A 23,896-nucleotide genomic window follows, 5' to 3' on the forward strand; every position below is an offset into this window, starting at 1 on the left:
GGGCCTGTTATCCATAATATTTGGGACCTGTGGTTTTCTGGATAATGGATCTTTCCATAATTTGGATCTTAATACCTGACGCCTTCAAGAAAATCATGTAAACATTAAATAAACCTGATAGACTGGTTTTGCTACCAAGGATTCATTATATCTTAGTTTGGATCAAGTACAATATACTGTTTTATTATTACATAGAAAAAGGAATTTATTTGTAAATATTTGGATTATTTAGATAAAATAAACTCAATGGGGACAGCCTTTCATAATTTGGAGCTTTCTGGAAAATGGGTTTCTGGATAACTGATCCTATGTCTCTACCTATTTTTATGAATGCAGTGTTTTTTGATACAGAAAATGCTGTTAAGAAGAAGTGTACTGTATATTGTGGGAGCGCAAGTTAGGTTGTAGGTTCAATGCTTTCAATAAACCAGTTCAATCCCAGAGTTAGCTCCCTTTTTAAGGCCCTGTAATAAGACTCTGTTGTAATTGTTAAAAATGACTTAACACATAAAGGTATATCTTATGCCAAACTATTTCTAAAATTAACTCCATTATTTATACCACCTTAGACCCAGTGAAGTCAGTGGGACAAATCAGTTACAAAAAAAATCTGATGGTAAAAGTGACACCCTTTTTTACACCAGCATTTTACCCTCAGCTCATTACACATCTGTATAGCTACTTTGGGGAAGATTTATCAATGTGTGAAATTAGAGCTCACCACAGGAAAGCTCATCTCCTTTCTATTCATTCCTATGGGATTTTCAGAAGTGTTTTTACCAATGGGTGAAAGCTAGGATTGATAAATACACATCTTAAAAAATTCTATAGAAATGAATAGAAAGTGGGTGAGATTTTCTGTGGGAACTCACCCACTTTGCACACATAACACCACTTGGCCAGGTACAAACTCGCTACTACTATGCTAATTCATTAATATGTGAAGTTGCGCCCTGGGCAACTTCGCTGTCGACTTTTCACTAGCGTTACTTCGGCAGTACAAGCATTTCATAGCAAAGATGCAATATCGTTAGCTTCCGCCTAGCGAAAATTCACTAGTGATCTTGCGCTTAGGTCAATTGGCATATAATGGGTAATTTAAAGTTGTAGGTCTTTATTATAAATGTTGGTGCAAATGCTTGAAGTTACCACTTTTCTTATTCATGTCCAGGGAACCTTAATAAAGACAAGAGAGTTAATATAATGCCCTAAACATGAACCCACATGTGTTCCATATGTTATGAAATGTCTGGAGAATACCAGTTACCCAAAAAAAGTTTAAGTCAGGACTTTTGCAGGCAATTCTGCTTCAAAAAAAGGAAATGTTGCCACCGTTTTTTGAACTTTGATGCATTTTCGGTTCACAGGATCAGAAAAGTCGCCTGGCAGGATCAGAAAAGTCACCTGGCGATATAATGTGAATGACCACTAGCGCTGGTCTGTTTTGCTAGCGTATTGGCACCTGCTCCTGTTTGTAAATTTGTGATGTCCCTGTTGGTGGCTACGCTGGTGAATTGTCGCTAGCTTTAGCCACTTCGCACCTTAGTAAATCTGCCCCCAAGTGTTTCACACCGACATTAATGTGGCAATGTCTGGTGTATTTCAGCACAGTTATTTACAGATATATATGCTCCTAAGAATGCTTTCCTGATTGATATAAAATTCACTGATATCCAAGGGATAATTTATTACTTTATTAACCAATAATTACTGTGAAGATTTAGAATTATTTCTCTTCTATTAACAAGTCCTAATAATCATATTTGAATTGGTTTGATTTATATATGTCGATCCCTGGATTGCCAAACTATTTTTTAATCTTGACATTTTATCGGCTCATATACATCCACCACAAAGAATATAATATGATTACCTGAAATCAAATGAGTCTTTACATCTATTTTCAAACATATAAATATTTTTATTATTGTTATCAGCAAGGCTTTATATTTCTTTTAGAGTTTGTGTCTGACAATTATATTATCATTAAAAAATGTTATCAAAGCCTATAACATTACCATCTGCCAATTTTATTGAGTACTTTTTGATTTTATATTATAGTTTGCTTGTTATATTAAAGAAAATAATTAATCAGACTGACTAGGTTAAATAGCTCTTATTTATAGAAGACATTTGTTAGTCAGTTATTAATAACTATGGTTATTATACAATTCTTTATTCTGCTTTGACATTTATTTAGATGCAGATTTCATGCATATTGTGGCATTATTTTATATGATTTAACCTATCCTGCTATAAAAACAAACTCTTAATTAAATCTTGTGTAGTTTATTATAGTATGCTATAAGTGTGTGGACATGCCCATCCTCTCATAGTTGTAATACTGTTTTTAGTGGAGGTAATTTTTCAACCAATTGCAGTTATAAAGTGCTCATTTGCAAATCATAAACACTACATCACAATTTTTGCCCCGTCACATCCTTGGATAGGGAACGTTTGCTGTTGACCTGCCGCTGGATTCCTTCCTTTGTAAGATAAGAAATATACTTTCGAGGAAAAAAAAAAAATATTTGTATATTAATTTTCCTGGAAATTTGTTATAGTTTTACTCTGAATTTTATTTCCAGGTGCATGCTCTGAAGTGAAGTCCATTGATTGGGACATTTTTTCATGGCAGTATACATTTTGTAATAATTGCCATAAGACAGAATAAAAAAATGACAACAACAATGCTAGTTGTATTTTTTTTCAAATTTTTCAGAAAATGTAGTTTTATAATTGGACAATTCTTTTCCTCAAAAGTTAGGATGGAGGATGCAATTAGAAAACACCAGAGCTAGTCTCCAAACAGAATAAGATTTTGGGGGGGGTTATTCACTAAAATCTGATTTTATCTCATTGTCCCAATAAAAAAAGCTTGACCAAACTCCCATGCCTGATTTTGCCTTATTAATTAATAAATTCACTCAGTTTAATTGGATCGGTAAAAAATTTGAAAACATAGAGCAAAAACCCGAATCGTACAGGTTTTTGGTAAAGCTAGATTTTTTTATAGTTTTTGCCTGAAAACCCAGAAAAAGTCGGATTTTCAGGCTAAACCCACCGAAGACAATGATAACTTTAATTTGGGATATGCGCCTCTCCCATTGACTTATACAGGACCTCAAAAGGTCTGAGATGGCAAATTTGTGGTTTTTGCAGAATCAGGGTATAATAAACCTAAAAAAAATTATTTTTTTTTTCCTTGATAAATTCAAGTTTTGCCTCAAAAAGCCTGACCAGAAAAATTTTAGGTTTAATAAAAAAACCCTCTTGGTGTCAACCCGCTGCCAAAAAATAATTATCTGCTTTAAAGGTCTGTTATAGGGGATTTATTTACAGAGCTCTTAAAGAAGGAAAGCTACAGAGACAGTTTATTGCCAATGGTGCAAGTGAGAACACTATATTTATTCTGTCAAATGTTTTACTTTATCTGAGTAAACTGCTCTAGACTCTCTATTTGTTTAGAATAGTAGTTGCCATATTAGCTTTGTGCGACATCAATTCCTGCCTGAGTATCTCCCTGCTCACTCATAGTTTTGGGCTCAGATTACAGCAGGGAGGGGAGGAGGGAGGAGTTTGGTCAATGAGTGAGGAGCAAACTGAGCATGATCAAGCCCTGCCCTGGATGTTTAAGATGAAAGAAGGGTCTGATACAGAAGCCATGTGTACACAATAGAAGGAAAGAAATGCAGTGTTTCTTTTGACAGAGGACTCAGATCAGTGTTAACTTGGGGGTTTTCTGGTGTATTTATATACACCTTTCTGATAAAGCGTACTTTCCTTCTTCTTTAAGGCACTCTAAATAACAGCAATAAACGTTATCCAAAACAAACCAGGTACAGTATATAGGACAATAGTATGTTCATATTAATATGTAGGCACTCATGGTCAATGGGGAGGCAGCTTTAGGGGGGCAGTCATACATATAAAAAGAGTAATCACTACAAAAAAAATTCCAGCTGGTTGGTGGTACGTCTTGCTAATACGATGTATGTTAACTGTCCTGTGCACCATAAGCCAAACTGAATGGGCTAGTCTGGTGCCTAGGATGGAGCTGGACAAAAATACAGCCTTAAATAGTAGATCCCATACTGCAGTAAATGTTTTTTTAGTGAAGTGCTTTTAATTCATCTTAAAATAAAATTTAAGACATACTTATTGTCTGTTTGTTTATGTTTTTTTTTAATTTGTTTTTAAAAATTGCAACATAATTTTCCCTATTTACATTATTAACCAATGTTTCAAATTACACATTTGAAAAAAAGTGAAAGCAACAAAGGTAGTAGCAATATTTACTATTTTGCTTGCTTAATAAGTAAGAGATGTAATCTACAGTCTGTGCTATAGTTTTTGAAATGCAAGCAACTATAACATTTTGAGAAAGAAATGTTAAAATATTCATAGAATAAGAAGCAAAACCCTCCTGACAGCCAAAAAAAAATCGTGAAATGTATGCTCGCTGATCTAGAGAAAGGCTTATCAATGCAAGACACAGAGGTGACATAATTTTTACTCCTCACAGCCATAAGGTCCATGCTTCACTTACCAGAACACACATATCCCTTACAGGCAAGAATCTTGTTAAGAATCTGTAATATATATTTTTCTTAGCTTCTTCCACATTCAGTCAACTTATTTCAGTTGAGTGACATTGCATTAGCCAAGCTGTCTATGCCAGTCAGGCATTTTATCAACTCTACTAAGACAAAATAGCATAGACTAAATTGAATCTTTGATGACTCTCTGGAGATAATGGGTTTTAATAATGATGCCTGTAAAGATGTAGCTATTAGTTACATCTGATCCACACCTCAACAATAATCTATTGTGCAGTAAAACAAAATAGTACAGTATGAATTACCACAATGGGGCAAATTCACTAAGGCGCGAAGCGCCGAACGCTAGCGTTAATTCGCTAGCGTTTGGCATTTTCGCTACTGCGCAAATTCACTAACGAACGCTGGCGTAGTTTCGCTAGTGTTACTTCACAACCTTACGCCAGGCGAATCTTCGCTAGCGACGAAACTACGCAAATTCACTAACTTGCGCAGTGTACTGAACGCTACCTTTTACGCTAGACTTCCTTCGCCACCTCAGACCTGGCGAAGCGCAATAGAGTAGATAGGGATTGTTTAAAAAAAAGTCCATTTATTTTCTAAGTCCCAAAAAACGCTGGCGTGTTTTCTACATGATGGGTGATAGGCTGAAAAAGATCAAAAATTTTTTGGGGCTCCCCTTCCTCCCCCCTACATTTCCTGACTCATGGCAACTTACCTAGGCAGTGGGCACATGTGTAGGGCAAAATAAAATTTTTATTTGCTGATTTGAAGGTTTTCTAGGCATTTGTAGTGCAGATACGTGTTCCTCCATCGAAATTTGAATTTCGCGCCGTATGCAAATTAGCCTTCGCTAGCGCAACTTCGCTTTATATAGCGAATCAACGCTAGCGCAACTTCGCAACCTTACGCTACCCCTGTGCGCAACTTCAGATTTTAGTGAATTTGAGGAGCCCTGGCGAAACTACGCCTGGCGAAGTGTGGCGAAGTTGCGCCTGGCGCAACTTCGCATCTTAGTGAATTTGCCCCAATGTTGGAGTGCTCTATTGGGTGCTGATTGTATGTAAAAAAAAAATTCCACATTGGTGTTTAAAACAAATTAAAATGAGCATATAAGAATTTGTGCATTTATTTTATGCATATACGATAGGTGCCAAAGTCTCCATGAGGTATCAATCTCATATATAAACCACCTTTATCCAGTAGTCCTCTTCATGCACAGTATGAAGCTGCTTTGGCAGGCAAAGATCAGCTTGTTTGACCCAATCTTTGGCCAGTTTTTCTCCCAAAAAATGGGATCTGATATGATTGTTTGCCTTTCAATCATAATTAGGAGACTAAACAGCCTCATCCAACCAGATAATCATATACCCATGTACCCATAAATCACCTGCTGATTCATACATAGTGACTGAGTTGGCAGGTGATATTGGCTCATGTATTTATTTAATCATTTGCTCTTCAGTTAATCAGAGTTGACTCATAAAAGTCTCATGAATGAAACTGGTTCTTAAGAGAAGTTTGTCAAACGCATAAGGTACAGGCTGTGAGAACTACAATTTATAGCTGTCTGATGATGCTTGATATTGTGGGAACATAGGAAACTACTACACTTTTTTAAATTTTAACCTGTTGTTATGGAACTATTCAAGAAATGCCTAGCATGCCTAGACCCAGCTTAGTAAAATACAAAACTCAGGACAGCATTATTGAGGGATGTGATGTGCGGGTCAGGAAAAACTCAGCCTGCACCCGACCCATACCTATGTCTTCTTCTTTTCTGTATATTACTTCAGTGCGCACCTCTTGACCTAAGGGATGTTTGTGAGCAGTGGAGGAGTGTACTTCCTCGCACCCAACCCTAACCCGCAATGGTTGGCCCAATTTAAACTCCTCTCAACTGGTGGTCAACTCACGGTTCACTGCGGGTTTTGGGACAACCCACACATCACTACTAATAGGCTAATGGTGTACTGTCAAACAATCATAAAGCAACTACATAAATGTCTCCTAGATAGGACATTATTTCACAAATAATAAACAATAAGGCACACAAGGAAAGTTCAGTAAAGACATTAGGACTCATTTACTATTTGCTGACAAATAGCAAGACCACAATAGCGCCTATTAATTCAAAACATAGATATAACTGGCTATGGCTAGTGTGAGGGTTAAGACCTCCTCTGGAAAGGAACAGAACCAGAAGCTGAAATAATACTCAGTCAGACTTTAGATGTCTGAAAAGGCAAGAGCAACAGGGAAAACTAAGTCAGGAAAGAGAAGCAGACTGAAGGTGAATTCCAGTAAAGCAACAGGAGCCAATTGAAATAGTGAGGAAAAAAGCAGAGAGAGAGAACCTGGTGGAGTCAGTCACAAATTATTGTCAAAGTAATAGTTAAAATATATAAGCAATGAAGATATTCAAGCAGATTGTTGACAGTGTAAATAACATCTCCACCAGTGCCATTTAGTGTAAATGTGTTTGCACCCATACAACATACTGATATTGGCATTGCAACAATTTGACATACAAGCATCAATATATCAATTTCCTTGTGCCAGTATTGTTTAAATAATAGTTGCACCATAGAAGCCAGGAAGATATTTAAGTAAATTTGTTGAAATTCATGTAAATAGCATCTGCATCAGAGCAGTTGAATGTGAATGCTTCTGTGCCCTTACACCACATTGCAATTGCATGAATGAATGCAGACCCATGTGCCACAGCTTTATGCACACACTCATCTATGGATCTATATCCTTGTGCCAGTATGGAGATGAGAAACGGTGTCAACCCTGTGTGCAAGTGAACCAAGCCCTTGCACACCTGAGCACTTAGTAGAGAGGTACAAGTCTTGACAGATAGATAGAATGCAGTTCATCCAAAAGGTTATATAGACTCACTTTAAAAACTGTCTTAGTAATATGGGTTCTTTTATAAGAGCTCTTCAAATGAAAATAAAGTGGTTTCACCGTCATCTATTTCTTTGCTGAAATCAACAGTCATTTTATGATTTATGATTCCAGTTATGTTACAATTCTCAGTGAAGCTAAAGAGCATTGGAATATATAACTAACCCATAGAGCTTTAGATTTATTTGGATCAGCTTTCCCCTTGTGTTTTATGAGTAGGGATGTAGCGAACTGTTCGCCGGCGAACTAGTTCGCGCGAACTTCGACTGTTCGCGTCCGCCGCAAGTTCGCGAACAAATCGTTCGACCATTCGACCATTCGATCGCTAAAATCGAACGATTTTCGTTCGATTCGAACGAAAATCGTTCGATCGAACGATTAAAATCCTTCGATCGTTCGAATCGAACGATTTTCGGATGTTCGAAGTTCGCGAACAGTTCGCGAACTGTTCGCATTTTTTGCCGGTGTTCGCGAACGCCGTTCGCGAACACATACTCGGCGGTTCGCTACATCCCTATTTATGAGTAAGAAAGCAACATTAATTTTTGTTAGAGAGATGACCACACTCCAAATAATGTTCTCCTTCAAGAATGTCTTTAAATTAAGAATTGTTGTAGCTGTGACTTTGTTGGTCCCCTGGTCAAAGAAATCTTTTTTGATATTGTAATCTGCTGCATTTTTTTTTACAATTTTGCTTCTTTTTTCATGTTCTTAGAATCTCCCAATGATGTTAGTGCCAGGTTTTGCCTGATTATGGCACATGTTGTCTCTATCACTAAAACCTTGTAAATACAGATTAAACTATAGCAAACTTTACAGGGATAAGGAACCTCTGTAACAAGGTACTGTAGGACCTCCCAGAGTAAGCCAAGAGTGGACATCTGGTTACAGCTGCAATGATTTTTAGAAGATTATTGTAAATTATTGTTTCTGTACTATTTTAGGATGGGAGTCAAATGATGTGTCAGAGTTAGCTTTTTAACACAAAATGTGGTTAATGTAAACATTTTATTGGTATTGGATAATATTTCACTGTATAAAATAGCCTTGCAAACCCACTCATAAAGAATGATATATTTTTACATACTGAACTTTGGGCTTTACACAAATGATGATCACAGAACAGACAGATAACTAGATAATGTATTAACATTAGTAAAGAAGGGGGATTGATCAATGCACATTCCCTGGTCCCCTGCCTCATAAGTAATCCAATATCTATGCAATTGCATGTACCGTATATACTCGTGTATAAGCCGACCCGCGTATAAGCCGAGGTACCTAATTTTACCAAAAAAACCTGGGATAACGTATTGACTCGTGTATAAGCCTAATCACACACACACACATACCGTACTATACACACAAACTCCCCACACATATACTATATATAGCTGCAACACAAATATATTGAATCCAGAAGGGCCAAGCACCTTGAATGTAGTACGGTACATGTGATTTGAACAATATTTATGTACATAAACGGACACTAGCCTGCAAGTGAGTGAGGATTGGGCCTGCAAGTGAGGGAGGATCGGGCCTGCAAGTGAGGAAGAGGATCGGGCCTGCAAGTGAGGGAGGATCGGGCCTGCAAGTGAGGAAGAGGATCGGGCCTGCAAGTGAGGAAGAGGATCGGGCCTGCAAGTGAGGAAGAGGATCGGGCCTGCAAGTGAGGGACTGCTACCGCCGCACTCCTTTAAGCCGTTCCCTGTCCCCAGTCGCAGGAGCTGTGAGCCTGCTCTTACCTGGGTTTGATCCAGGCAGCGCTCCAGGCGATCCAGGCGGTGCTATGTTCATAGGCCCTGGCAGCGGGGAACGCAGGAACCAGCGGGTCAGTAAAGGTGGGGGTCGGGTATTTTCCGTCCATCCTCCCGGGTAATTGCAGGCTTAAAGGAGCCTGCAATTTCTCGCCTCCTGCCAGCCCCTCACATCGTCTCAGGGAGGCGGCGGCAGTGTTGGTGGTGACGCGGGCGGAGGGAGGGACGGTTACCTCACTCCGTGGGATCATGGAAGTGCATGCTGAGCCTCAAGCTGCTCCCAGCATGCATCACTCACGGCGGCGCCTCCTCCCCTCTGGTAGTTCTGCAAATTTACCGGTAAGGCGGCGGTCTTCAAAATACCGGTACATCATCTACCAGAGGGGTTTTTTTTATACTGACTCGCGTATAAGCCGAGGTAGATTTTTTCAGCACATTTTGGGTGCTGAAAATCTCGGCTTATACGCGAGTATATACGGTATTTGCAAAAACAGGAGCTTTTAGTTACAAAGTTATGATCATAAAATTGGTAAGCCACAATACCACGTCAAGGTAATCCCCATATGGCGGTCCCTAACTATTTACCTCCGATCATAGTATTCAAAGGCTGTCAAAGGCTCCCACAACCCCCCTTTTTAGCATTACCATTAGTAATCCATCCTATGTTAACTGGATGCAAACAATCACAATTTTCAACTGCCTTTTTGAAGAAATCCACATAATTTTCACTAGCAGTATCTACAATGAAAAAATCATGCATGTGCACTGGCACACCAATTTCATCTCTTTTATGCCATGCACATAAGCCACTCCATTGCACAAAATGCTGCAAAAGGAGAGTTGGGAGAGTAATGTTTTTATCATTGGATTTACAGTTCCTGCTTTTTCCCATTATCGTTTGGAAGTAGTAGAATTTTGCCAACAGGTCCTGGCAATTTGAGTACATAAAGGCCCAAACAGCCCCCACAGGCACTCTTATTCACCATCTATGGCATGGCTCTCATAAATTTGCACATATAATTCCTCTAGTTTAACCAGAATAGCAGTTTTATAAAAGTGTTTCTACACCAACAAGTCCCATTAGAAATTCAGACATTTTCTGGTCTACAGCTAATATGCATGTCAATACACAGGATACCCAGATGTTCTGAATTAATAAATTCTGCCTCTTAGTTGAATACATATTACACAATTTTGCATTATTTTGTCCACAGATACACCAATGCAATGCTCATACTTACACACACAATGTCATATAAGACAAGGCACTTACAGGTTTCAAGGAAGACTGCCCTGTGAGTACCTTGCTTTATACGGAATTCTGTATTAATTCTTTGCAGTTATTTTGCTTGATATATATATATATATATATATATATATATATATATATATATATATATATACAGAAAGCTTACAATTATGGAAAGGCCGTCTCCCAAAGGCCCCATTTTATCCAAATAATCCAAAATTTTAAAACAGTACCTTGTACTTAATCCAAACTAAAATATAATTAATCCAGCCTATTGTGTTTATTTAAAGTTTGCATGATTTTCTAATATACTTAAAGTAAGTAATAGACAGATACACAGACAGACAGGAGACATATTGACCATGTATTTTAAATGAAAAACATTCAAATAACCCCTACTTAGAACTATATCCTTTAAGCATCAACTGTACAATTAGAAAATTTACCCATGGTAACTGATATTCCCATCTAAGATAGGAGCATTTTTAAGAGGAAGGCCAGGGGAAATGAAGACACCATAAAAGGCTGTATTATTTTGTTAAAGTAGCCGGTTAGTTTTTGCAGATTAACAAACCTTGCAAGTGCATTTTTCCTTAGAAGAATAGGATATAATCCTCTGAAGAGCTATAAACAATTTCTGATAGTCTCACCTGCTAGCTTTGTTTTGTCTTTCTTTATGGCAACTATGGAGAAAATTGTTTCAGGTAACAGCAAGGTACTTCCAGAACAGCAAATATTGATGTTTTGCATGTATACTACTTTACTCAACCTGTCAGTTTACTTTGTAGTCGTGCAGTTATACAAGTGGATTTCTAGTGTGAAGTACTGTTGAATGTGAAAATCTCTTGAGAAACAAAGCCCTGTTATATTTTAAGGGGAATTGATTTATGAGCATAAAATATATTTGGCTGCACTTTGAAATGGCTTGCCAAGATTATTCCAGAAGACAAAATAAAATGTAAGTAGTTTTCCCATTAACTACATGCTGCTCACTAATGACCTTTGGCTCTTAGTTAATATATTAAAGCTGCAGGTTAACAAGAATTTAAACTATTCAGGAACTAGTCTCTATATCTCTATATACTGTATGTACTGTAAATTAATTTTCTCTAATGTAAAAATTCTCAGTCTTGTAACCGGTGGCTCATGCAGAGGTAGTGTACAGATCAAGAAGACTCTGGGTAGGGTCGTTTGCTAGTTAAGACTTTGCAGGTTAAGGTCGGGTCAGTTTTTTCTGAACTGCAGATCACTACTGCAGAGTACTGTACTTTGTAAAATAACTAACTATACATTTCTGGCAGGCACAGATTTGTGGTCAGGCAACAAAGACCCAGGACTAGGGTGGCAGTCCAAGGGGTGGAGTGCCACCTGCTGGCCACAACTGAAAGAAAAGTGCCTGCAATTGGGAGAACAACACTGGTAGAGCAGCAGAGAGTAGGTGAAGGTTATGTGAACGGGAGGGGGTGTGCGACAGGGAGGGGGTGTCTGAGGGGGGGTGCCGGAGGGGGATATTAGAGGGTGGCCTGGGGCGCACCAGTGTTAAATCCGGCCCTGATTACTGGTATCCAGGCAGTTAATTTATTTTTGTATTCTCTTTTTACTCTAAAACATCAAACTTTTTGATTTATTGCAGCTTATAGAGGATAATATTTTGTACAGGCTTTAACTTATGCTTTGAATTAATTTGCCCCTACCATGCCATTGCTCGCTTATTACCAATGTCTGTGTTTCCAAAATCCTACATATCCATTCTTCACCTGCCCCAAGTCATTTGGATTTATACTTTTATCATACAACAGTAAAGGCATTTGAATATGGGACATTTTAATCACAATGGTTTCAGCAATGGTTTCAGCAATTCTCTTCTTAGACATGGCAAATAAAGAGTCAGTGCCCTCCCGAGCTACTATTATAGAAAGACATAAGAAGGTGAAAAATTAAACTGTACACGTTAATATTAGAAAAATAGCCACAAATAAAAAAAGTAATTGAAAAGAGTCTATTTCTGCTGAACTATCTGAAACCATCTGAACGGAAACAAGTGTTGGAGGTAATCAACCCTTTTAAGACTAGATAGAATGGCTTTGGGGGTTGACAAGGAAGTTAAAAAACAATGGTTTCTATAAGAAAACAGAATCTGCAGAGTTAAATCCAATTATATAAATGTGCTATCTTTTCCAGGTAGTACAGGTATAGGATCCCTTATCCGGAAACCCGATATCCAGAAAGCTCCGAATTACGGAATGGCTGTCTCCCATAGACTCCATTTTATCCAAATAATCCAAATTTTTAAAAATGATTTCCTTTTTCTCTGTAATAATAAAACAGTACCTTGTACTTGATCCCAACTAAGATATAATGAATCCTTATTGGAAGCAAAACCAGCCTATTGGGTATATTTAATGTTTAAATTAATTTCTAGTAGACTTAAGGCATGAAGACCCAAATTACGGAAATATCCTATATCCGGAAAATCCCAGGTCCCGAGCATTCTGGATAACAGGTCCCATACCTGTATAGTAATTTTATGAAAGATTACATGAGAGTATGATTATATTTAAATGATTATGCCACAGAACACATTAGTATGAAGCATACACACAGGAAATAAAAATACATAAGAAAGTTTCATACCGACTAAAGGCCTCCAGTTTTTTTATATATGCTGCTTTCATTATTTCAGCCTTCAACCATGATAGAAAGATCTGTACCTTGTAGATAGGCAAACTTTCTGTTTAATTTGTCCTGGATATCCTTGTTCTTCTCTGCTTTAATTCCAATACCTCATTAAAGCCATCTCTCTGCAACATCCATTCCTGTTAATTAGGTGAAAGTGCCCCTACATTTTAAGCCAACTTAAAAGCACTCTCATTTATATGCTGATTTATGGTAGGTTACATTATTTTTGCATTTATTCCCGTAACACTTAGTAAAAGGCATTTTGAAAAGCCAAGCAAAAATAAAAATGCAAATTAGAGAACAAAGTTTTAATTTTAACCACTACATTAAATATTCTGACACCTTCCAAAAATGTAACACACATGAAAAAGATGCCTCTGAATGTGCCTGCTGAATACTTGATTATTTCCTTGTCGATATCTTTTGTTTCATAAAAAAGCTGTTTGAGTTTATCATGCACTTATCATGTTTATCATGAAAACTGTGTATTCTGGGAAGTTCTCTCTGCTCCAGAAGCATCAGCATGTGAAGTTGGCCTGTACTGAGTTTCGTCTAGCACAATAATATTGTCCCACCCTCATACCCAGAACAGCAGAAAACACTACTTACATTTTGGTTTACTTCAAACCACCTGCCATTGGGTTAAGTGATGCATATGAGCAGGTGTGTTGCACATAGATGGAGGCAGTTTATAAGATAAATAGCAATTGCAATTGTAGATAAACAATTACAATAGCAAGGGTAAAATAAGTGGCATTGAGAACCTCCTTTGAAATATCCTGCATATGAGCAGGTGTGTTGCACATAGATGGAGGCAGTTTATAAGATAAATAGCAATTGCAGATAAACAATTACAATAGCAAGGGTAACATAAGTGGCATTGAGAACCCCCTTTGAAATATCCTTAGGGGGTTATTTACTAAACTCTGAAAACAAAAATTACGAAAAAAAATATAAAAAAATAAAGACTTTTAAAAAAATATATTTTAATAATATAATATTTTTAGTATATTTTTTATAAAAAAATAAAGACTTTTAAAAAATCACAAATTTTTCGGAATCTATTAAACCCTGAGGATGGAAAAGTCTGAATCTGAAAATCCGGCATCTCAGACCTGTCAAGGTTGCATATAAGTCAATGGGAGAACTCCCAATGATTTTTTTATGTGCGCTGGGTTTCATGCAATACCCCAAAGTTTTCGGAGTTTTCGGGTGGAAATTCGGAATAAAATGTGAAATTCGTGAAAATCGGGTGAAAAAATCCCAAAATCAGTCTGATATTAGAAGAAATCAATAACCGTATATGTTCTGATCTTTACTGGACACAGGTTCTGAATATTATACAAACCGTCGGACCTGGATTTATTGACCTTCTCAGTCCTTAGTTGATAGTCTATATATTTCACGCTTAAGCTCTTATTTATGCTTAGTCACTTTGATCTTATTGCTCATAGCTTGTCTGTGTCTCCTCTGCTTAGCCCCACTCCTGTGTGTATGTCTTCTTCTATACAGTATGTACTGTATATTGGTTTTTGGCTTGCCAATAGATCTGCTTCCAGAATTCTATAGAACCACCTTTGTTTCATTGTAATAAAAGTAACTGAAATGTTCTGAATAGGGATGGAACCAACTTTTTCACCTGGTACAGTTTTTTTGCCAGCAGTGAAAGGTATTCCATTTAACCACATTTGCCATGCTGTAATTTAAAAGCATTGCCGTGTTACACAATAGTAGATGAATATATGCTTTTTTTGCCCTTCTGCTGTCTTCCAATAGACACTAAGGGGCTATTTCACTTAAGCGTGAATCGGCTAACGATAGCGCAAATTCACCAGTGTGACGTCATTTCATTACTTCGCCGATTTACTAGCGAAGTGGACCTACTCTAGCGCTACTTCGCACCCTTACGCCAGACGAAGTTGCGCTATGGTGAAGCGCGTAACTACGCTAATTCACTAACTTGCGCATTTTACTAAACGTTACCTCTTGCGCCAGACTTGCCTTCGCCCACCTCAGAACAGGCGAAGTGTAATAGAGTAGATAGGGATTGCTTCAAAAAAAGTTGAATTTTTTTCTAAGTTCCAAAAAACGCTGGTGTCTTTTACTTTTGTAAGGGTGATAGGCTGAAAAAGATCGTACATTTTTTGGGGGGTATCCTCCTTCCCCCCTAAATTTCCTAACATATGGCACCTAAACTATACAGTGGGCACATGTATAGGGCAAAATAACAACTCTATTTTGTTTTATGAAGCTTTCCAAGGCTTGTGTAGTGTAATGTATTTATTTGCTGCTACATATATGTCCATTGTACTTTAACTTGGCGCTGTATGCTTATTAGGCATAGCTAGCGTAACTTCGCTTTGCTTCCTGAATTAATGCTAGTGCAACTTCGCTACCTTTCACCTCCGTGAGCGCAACTTCGGATTTTAGTGAATTAGCGGCGCCCTGGCGAAGGATCATGCAGCATTGCTAGGGCTAATTAGTTTTGTATTCTATGACTGCACAAGTCTCAAGTCAGATACTGTCAATCAAGTCAATGCAATATGAGCCCCTGGCTGCATGTCTAGCTTGTAGCATAGATCCATAGAGATAGTGCAGCTGCTAAGGCCAGCTGTCTGGAACACAATATTAGGCAACCAGACTGCCTACTACAATACTCTTTCTGTAACACGATTAATGACCCTCAGTTGATGAATCACATATTTATTTAAAACAATTATTCAGGCTTTTGTTATTTAATTAACCATGTGTACATCATAATGGTAGTTTCAGCAGTTTTTAACTGCACATGCTATATATTAGAAATGTACAAGTTGCATTATATTAGTGAACTCTACTCCCAGCATTCATTTGCACAGAAAGGGACATGGAGTGTTGCTGAATATCTTAAATATATAAAAAAGTAGAACTAATTAGAGCAAAAAAAAAATTGCCATTGTGACTGTTATACCTGAATGTCAGCTTTACCCTTCAGACCACTTTGGGCCTCCAAAGAATGAAGTGTTTATGAATATGGTTATCTGCCATAAACAGCAAGGATTTAGTGCAAAGGAAGGAATATATTGTCAGGAAGGTGCTTCAGATGTGTGTTGCTTCTGCTTTGACTTTCAATGTGATGGTCTTTGTGCATAAGAAAGATAAGAAATGTACATATTTTACAGTAAATAGCATAGAACCTTTCGCCATTTATTACTCTTTTTCCAGAGTGTGTTGATAGATTAAGCATCTTAATATTCCTATAATCTGCGTTTAGAAATTATAAAACTCAATTTCCTCATTCAACTTTTATCTGTAATTATTCTATTTGGGATTTTCATCTTACTTACTTAGAACTTTCAGACATTGTGATTTTAAAAGGGAAACTATACTGATTTAGGTATTATTTATCTATTTTGCTCTTATGTTTATTTTTCATTACCATACTTTTTAACCCATCAGATAGATACCCAAAATTAAAATGTATAACATCATGTTTTAGCAGAAACAATTTGTAGCAACGACAAGTAGCTGACTAAAAGTAGCACCATGTGTCAGCTCTAAGTGATCCATTTTATTTGGGGGGGTGCAGGGGTGTAACTATAGAGGAAACAGACCCTGCGGGGGCCAGGAGGTTTAGGGGCCCCATAAGGCCCTAATTCATATACAATTTCAATAAATATTGGTAAAACATTTTGGGGGCCTGAAAAATAATTTGCTTCTGGCCAAGTAATATCTAGTTACACCACTAGGGGGATTCTTTTCTCAGCAATTCACAACAAAAAAGAGCACTTTCTATAACTGCCCACCTCTTATAATGTTTTGCACTCACAAATATGGAGTCAGCTTTTTAAATTTTTAAAAACATATCACACTCTTCAATAATGTCCTATAAGGTTCCTCCCTATGGGTTGAAGCAAAGGAGCCGAAGATCATTCTAATCCCAAAAGATGGAAAGGATCTTACCCTTCCCTCCTGATACAGACCGATCTCTCTGCTAAACCAAGACTTAAAAATTCTAACTAAAATCATGGCAGATAGATTAAAAGCTATACTCCCACAAGTACTTACCACTCACCAAATAGGCTTCCTCAAAAGATGGAACCCAGTTCAGGCCCTCCGGAAAGCAATTGCAACCATATATCAATGAAACCTGGAAAAAAGAAGCCATGGCATATTAATTAACCTAGATGCTGATAAAGCTTTTGACAGAATAACTCATACACAGTATGAGGCTCCTTAAATTCCAACGTTGTGGTATATAAATGATTAACCTATTCAGAACCCTATATTTACAATCTTACATACATGTTACAGCAAACGGACTAAACTATATCTAATAAAAAGGAGGTACTAGACAGGGATGCCCCCTTTCACCATTGCTCTTCAACATAGCTTTGGACACCCTGTTAAGACACCTACTGAATGAACCTTTAGAGGTGCAACACCAAGTAACGATAGATTCAGTAGGTAAACCTATAACCACGGCTTCTGTCCAGTGAAGCAATATAATGAAACAATAAAGATGGTGGTTAATAATAGGTCCAATACACAGAACTTTACTGCAAAACTCAAGTGCTTTAATGTGTCATGACATGTTTCGAGCTGAGCTCTTTCTCAAGTCAGAGTTTTGCAGTAAAGTTCTGTGTATAGGACCTAATATTAACCACCATCTTTATTGTTTGAGAACCTTTAGAGGTATACAAGTAGGTAACCAGCAGATAAGACTAACAGCGTACGCAGACGACATTCTCCTCTTTCTAAATAAACCACAAACAGAACTCTCCATCATCCTACATAAAATAGACATATACAGATATACCATAGACCATATAGAACAAGAAACTCGCAAATCGATCAACACGAATCTGACATTCTCAGGAAGAATCCATCTAATAAAAATGGTAATATTCCCCAAATTACTTTATAAAATACAAATGTTACCACCAACAGATAGCATTTCACCAACAGATAGCAAAAGATTACAACACATTTGAATAACTTTTATATGGAACAAAAAACTTTCCAGAATCAATTTTTTTACACTCCGACAACAAAAACATGAAGGTGGACTCAATCACCCAAATATATACAATGAAGTAGCCCTTTTAAGATACGCAGGAGATTGGCTCCACCACAGGAATATATACACTACAATATCTGTGGACGAAACACTGACAGAAGAAACATCACTAAATGCACTTTTACTTAGGCCTTTGGAGATTCCCAAAAATATGCAAGAAAACCCACTATTTATCCACACATATAAAACCTGGCATTCTATCCGTAAAAAAAGCAAACTTATCTCCCTTTAACTCTATACATCTAACTTGGATCAATAACAAAAACTTTACTCCAGGCTTAAACAGTATCATATTCAAAACATGGCAAACAAATGGCTTAAAGAACATTAGAGACATGACTACGAATAAATACACAATACAACCAATTTCAGACTTAACACAACAACAAAAAAAACGTTCTTACAGCCTCATCAATTTTCTTTTACTCTACTCTACCACCAACTACCAAACTGCTAATTACACAAACTTTTCAACATACCACTTGGTATGAAACAGAACTACTAAGAGGGACGACCTTGTCGGGGAAGTGGAACAACTATTAATGAGTGCAGAAAATCTACAACAGCGAACTACAGTGGAACCCCCCAGGAGTCCTTTAATGTAACTATAAAATACTTATAACTCGCTTCACTATCTACATGAAGTAAACCGATAAAGTTGTTTCTATTTTAAAAGATAGAGGTACACCTGAACTGTCTTGATGGTCATTTTGGTAAGATCTAGAGATGTAAATCACCAGCTCTGTTCTCCAAAACTTGATTCGTACTTGACATTTGTTTTGTTTCTTTTATTTTATTAATTTGTTATATATTATTTCATTTGTAAAGCATAAGATATAAAAAAACATTTTGGAAAAAAAAATGTTTAAAAACCATCGTTGAGGCTATTGATTGTGGCGTTTGCATGTTTTTTTTTCTATGTCATAATAAGATTATACAGTATAAGATTAAATAGACCCAAACTAAGATGTTCTGCCATGTTATTGGTATTTTTAATATAGGTAAAGGACCTGTTATACAGAATGCTTGGATCCTGGGGTTTTCCAGATAAGGGATCTTTCTGTAATTCAGATTTTCATTGGGCTAGATTCAATTCAGTGAGAAAAAGTTATCTCACGGTTTATCACGTGAAAAATCATAGGCAAAATTCATTTCTAAGAAAAAAAACTTTTCTCCAAATTCAGTTCCAGTTTTTTCCCCATAGACTTCAATAAAGTTTTCACGTAATACGTTTTTCTGAATTGAATTGCATCTCAAATTGAGTCTCTTCCATGACTTTTCACTTGATAAACCTTTTTCTCACTGAACTGAATCTGGCCCCTTACGGTAAGTCTAAAAAAAATAATTTAAACATTATTTAATACTAATAGGGTTTTTTGATATTCATTAGTTAGAGACATGTACAAGGTACTGTTTTTTACTGTTTAAAGTCATTGAAAACATTTTTAATTATTTGATTTAAATGGAGTCTATGGGAGATGGCTTTCTGGATAATGAATTTCCAGATAACAGATCCCATACCTGCAACTCTGATATTCTAGCTGCCATTTCCTGATAGTGTTTATATTAATTACGGTATATGTTAAAAGTAATTATTTTGACCCAGAATGCAATGTGACTGTCATGTATAGAAACCCCTAATTATATATTTTTTAAGTTTAGAACATTTATCCAATCATTTCTAATGATTAAACTGTGGTATGAATACAAAAAAAAAGGTATTTGCAGCATCTGTGCCCCTTATGCCATCAGCCTCTGCCATGTAATATGAAAAATAAATCTAAATGTGCTTTCTGCAGTGATTAATTTCCTCTTGAGGTACATTATGTTAGGCTGGTTATCTGAATCAATATGTGAAGGACACTGGAACGCAAGGCACACAGAAATCGCTTACAATAAGAGCCCCATTTCATAATGATCCTTCCTGTTGAATATCAATAGAAGAAACCTTTTAAAAACATAATTGTATAGCATTGAGCTTCGCTGAAAGCACAGTGCTTTAGAAATGGAAATTCTCCTAAACATGAAATATGACATTGTCTGAGTTCTCTCATTTCACTGATGCATTTCTGTTTGCAGGTAAGAGGCCCCCCAGCAGCAGGAGCTTTCAAAGAGAGACCTGCAAAGCCCACGGCTTTTCGCAAGTTTTATGAGCGAGGAGACTTCCCAATTGCCCTTGAGCATGATACAAAAGGAAACAAAATAGCCTGGAAGGTAAGTGAGAGCACAGCTGTGACTGCCAACTGTGCTTGTTCAAGTGACATTCTCTATTGCCAAACAAAGTCGGCTTATAAGTAAATAAAACAGAGTGATTTCTCAACAAATGCACAGTGGCTGGCGAAGCTTTCTGAGTCAGGCATTCACCTTGGCTAACAATTAAATTATCTACTGCAAAAAGTCAGATGACAAAGCCTCTTTGCCTTAGAGAATTATCTGCTGCACCAATTCATCTTTATTTTTATGAGGACTTGGCAACTCTAGCTGATTCAAGTAGTCCATCAAGTGATTGGATATTGCAAGCAGTAGCCATTCATCTTCCCCCCAAATTTCACCTTCCTGCAGGACACTTCCAAATGGAAGCTTTAATTACCTAAATGGATAGGTCAGAATTGGCTGCTCCCTAGGAAATGCAGAGCAGAATATAAACGAAGGCAGATTCTCATTCTGAGACTGTGCTTTTAGTCTGCAGCATATGTCAAGCAACGTAATCGCTGTCATACAAGCCTCTGTTAGAGGCTGACCTCCACGGCTGAAATCATTACAGCTCCGACATTTCTCTGACAAAAGGTTAATTGGCTTCAAAATAAATGTATTGCCTAATGACTCCATTCCAATACGGCCATGTTTCTGTCTCCGAATGGCCCACTGATGTTATTTGTGAAAACTTGCCAATCTCTTTAACTCACCAGGGCAAGCTTTTACATTTAATTTGAAAAACTGAATGTTGATCTTTTCCTGCACCAGCAAATTAATTACATCTGTGCTCAGAACCACATCATTCTTTTTTATCCAGTTTGTGTTCATTTAAAAATATTCATTTTCTAGAGTAGCTTTGGATAAAATAAGTATTATACATCAAGTATACATCAAGGACTAACCAGCTTATAGACACATATTTAAACAATGTTTTTGGGCCAAATTAGAACTTAAAAAAAATGGTATATCCAGTACTTGATTTTGTTTAGGTGATCCAAACATCCCATGAATGGGATGTGATACATGCATTTATTATAGTGTGCTTTAGTACCTTGAATTATAATGGTCAAAATTTCTAGATACAACAAACAATATATGGGCCAATATTGTATCTACAGGTATGGGACCTTTTATCCAGAAGGCTCGGGGCCTGGGGTTTTCAGAATAACGGATATTTCTATATGTTAGATCTTCATACAATATGGGGCCCATTTACTTAGTTCAAGTGAAGGAATAGAATAAAAAAACTTAGAATTTCAAATGTTTTTTTGGCTACTTCGACCATCGAATTGGCTACTTCGACCTTCGACTACAACTTCGAATCGAACAATTCGAACTAAAAATCGTTCGACTATTCGACCATTCGACAGTTGAAGTACTGTCTCTTTAAGAAAAAAACTTCGACCCCCTAGTTCGCCACCTAAAACCTACCAAAGTCAATGTTAGCATATGGGAAAGGTCCCCATAGGCTTTCTAAGTATTTTTTGGTCGAAGAAAAATCGTTCGATCGATGGATTAAAATCGATTAAAAACGATTTTTCGTTTGATCAAACTATTTGAGGTAAATCCTTTGACTTCGATATTCGAAGTCGAAGGATTTCCATTCGGCAGTCGAATATCGAGGGTTAATCAACCCTCGATATTCGACCATAAGTAAATTTGCCCCTATGTCTACTAGAAAGTCATGTAAACATTAAATAAACCCAATAGGTTGTTTGTGCTTCCAATAAGGATTAAATATATCTTAGTTTGAATCAAGTACAAGGCACTGTTTTAATATTACAGAGAAAAAGGAAATCATTTTTAAAAATTTTAATTATTTGGATAAAATCGAGTCTATGACAGATGACCTTTCTGTAATTCAAAACTTTCTAGATAATGGGTTTCCGGATAATGGATCCCATACCTGTAGGCATTTTATTCCACATTTCCTTTAGACTTCATTTGAGTTGTCATGAGATAAGTTTCTCGTCTCAAATTAATCTGGCTGATTATCTTTTAGATGTGGAACCCCCATTAATAGTTTGCATCTCTTCTTTGAAATTTGTAATATGTAAAATTAAGATCACCACAAATTCCATCTCACTAGTTAGCAACATAACATGTCCAATGTAAACAAATCCTACCGCTTTCATCTAGTACCCAGTACTTACAAATAAATCTGGGAATCAAGCATTGGTGTACATGTATTGGTAACATTAATAAAGGCAACATTTTAAGGCATAACACCTAGTTTAGTCCTAGAGGCCCATTTTATTAGTTTAGAGCTTTCTGAAACCATGAATAAACTAATTTTCTCTAAAACCACAAATTCCATGGAATTTATCAAAAGATCCCAATATAAAAAAGCATGAATAAAAAAAAAACGCTGAACGATGAACCTATAAAACCTCTAAAACGTTGTGTTTTTCTGACAGTTACTAGCAGAAAAATCTGAAAGCCTCTAAAAATAAAAGATCTAATAGGATCAGCTCCGCAAATCAATCCCTCCTCAATTTAGAAGAGTGTTGTAACTGTTCTGTAGAAAAGGTGGTGCTATGTAAAGAGAGTTTCTGTATTTGCTTGAAGTTTTCTGGTGGTAAATAAGGGCCATTAAAGATGGAGACCCACTGTGTGGGTGAGAAAAGGTTTCACCAGTAAGTAGACACCCACAAGTTTTACACCCTGAGCACCTATAGCACCCATTCTTACTGCTCCTAAGCCAAGTACCTACATTCGGGTTTCTCAAATCAGTTCTCATAAGTAGATCCCTTAAAGACCGACCTCTTCGGTGAGCACATATTGGAGGCAACATATGTGTAAAGGGTAAATTGGTGTCCATCTGTAAAATGGGCCAGTGTCTCTTCACTATCATACTTATCTTTCGACACGCAGGTGTATAATCAGAGACAAACACCATTTTCTCCTTATCCGACTTTATATCTTTCCCTGACTGTTCACCATCGACTACCACTCTCTGTGCCCGATCGAGCTCAGCATTGAGGAAAGCTGCTTTGTACCCTCTCTCTAAGAATCGGTCCCGCATCTCAAGCACTTGCTGTCATCACATTGGAATTCAATCTAAACACCCTCAAAAATTGTGTGTAGGGTATAGAGTTCAAAGTAGAGGCGGGATGATAACTATGAGCATGTAGGATCGTATTCCGATCCGTGCTTTTACGAAATTGTGTAGTGCCAACTCCCCTCTCAGTACAAAATATCCTTACATCCAAGAAGTCAACCTCATCCCTATCACACGTCAGCGTAAATTTGACAGGGGTAGGCAAAGCATTCAACTCAGTTACAAATGCCTGTATTCCAGCGTGGTCCCCTCGCCAGATCATCAAAATATCATTGATATATCTACAATACAATATAAGCTGTGCAGGAAATAGGTTTGCTCAAATCTAAAATAATTACATGGTAACAACATCTCCAATAATGTGCACAAAAATTCGACAGGCGGGTCCCCCTTGTGAAGTTTACACAATGAGTCCCTACAAGC

The 23,896-nt window shown here is 37.1% G+C and overlaps 1 protein-coding gene across 3 annotated transcripts in view; it reads left to right on the plus strand.

Annotated features, from left to right (window-relative positions):
* pacrg.L (parkin co-regulated L homeolog) overlaps positions 1-23,896 on the plus strand; it is a 344,840-nt gene that overhangs the window by 48,104 nt on the left and 272,840 nt on the right. For all 3 annotated transcript variants that reach the window (XM_041562781.1, XM_018263101.2, XM_018263100.2), the window contains one exon: positions 20,296-20,430. In XM_041562781.1, the coding sequence (XP_041418715.1) occupies positions 20,296-20,430 (135 nt within the window). The remainder of the gene's footprint in view (positions 1-20,295; positions 20,431-23,896) is intronic.

The sequence above is a fragment of the Xenopus laevis genome, chromosome 5L (assembly GCF_017654675.1).
Source record: "Xenopus laevis strain J_2021 chromosome 5L, Xenopus_laevis_v10.1, whole genome shotgun sequence".
Classification (NCBI taxonomy): domain Eukaryota; kingdom Metazoa; phylum Chordata; class Amphibia; order Anura; family Pipidae; genus Xenopus; species Xenopus laevis.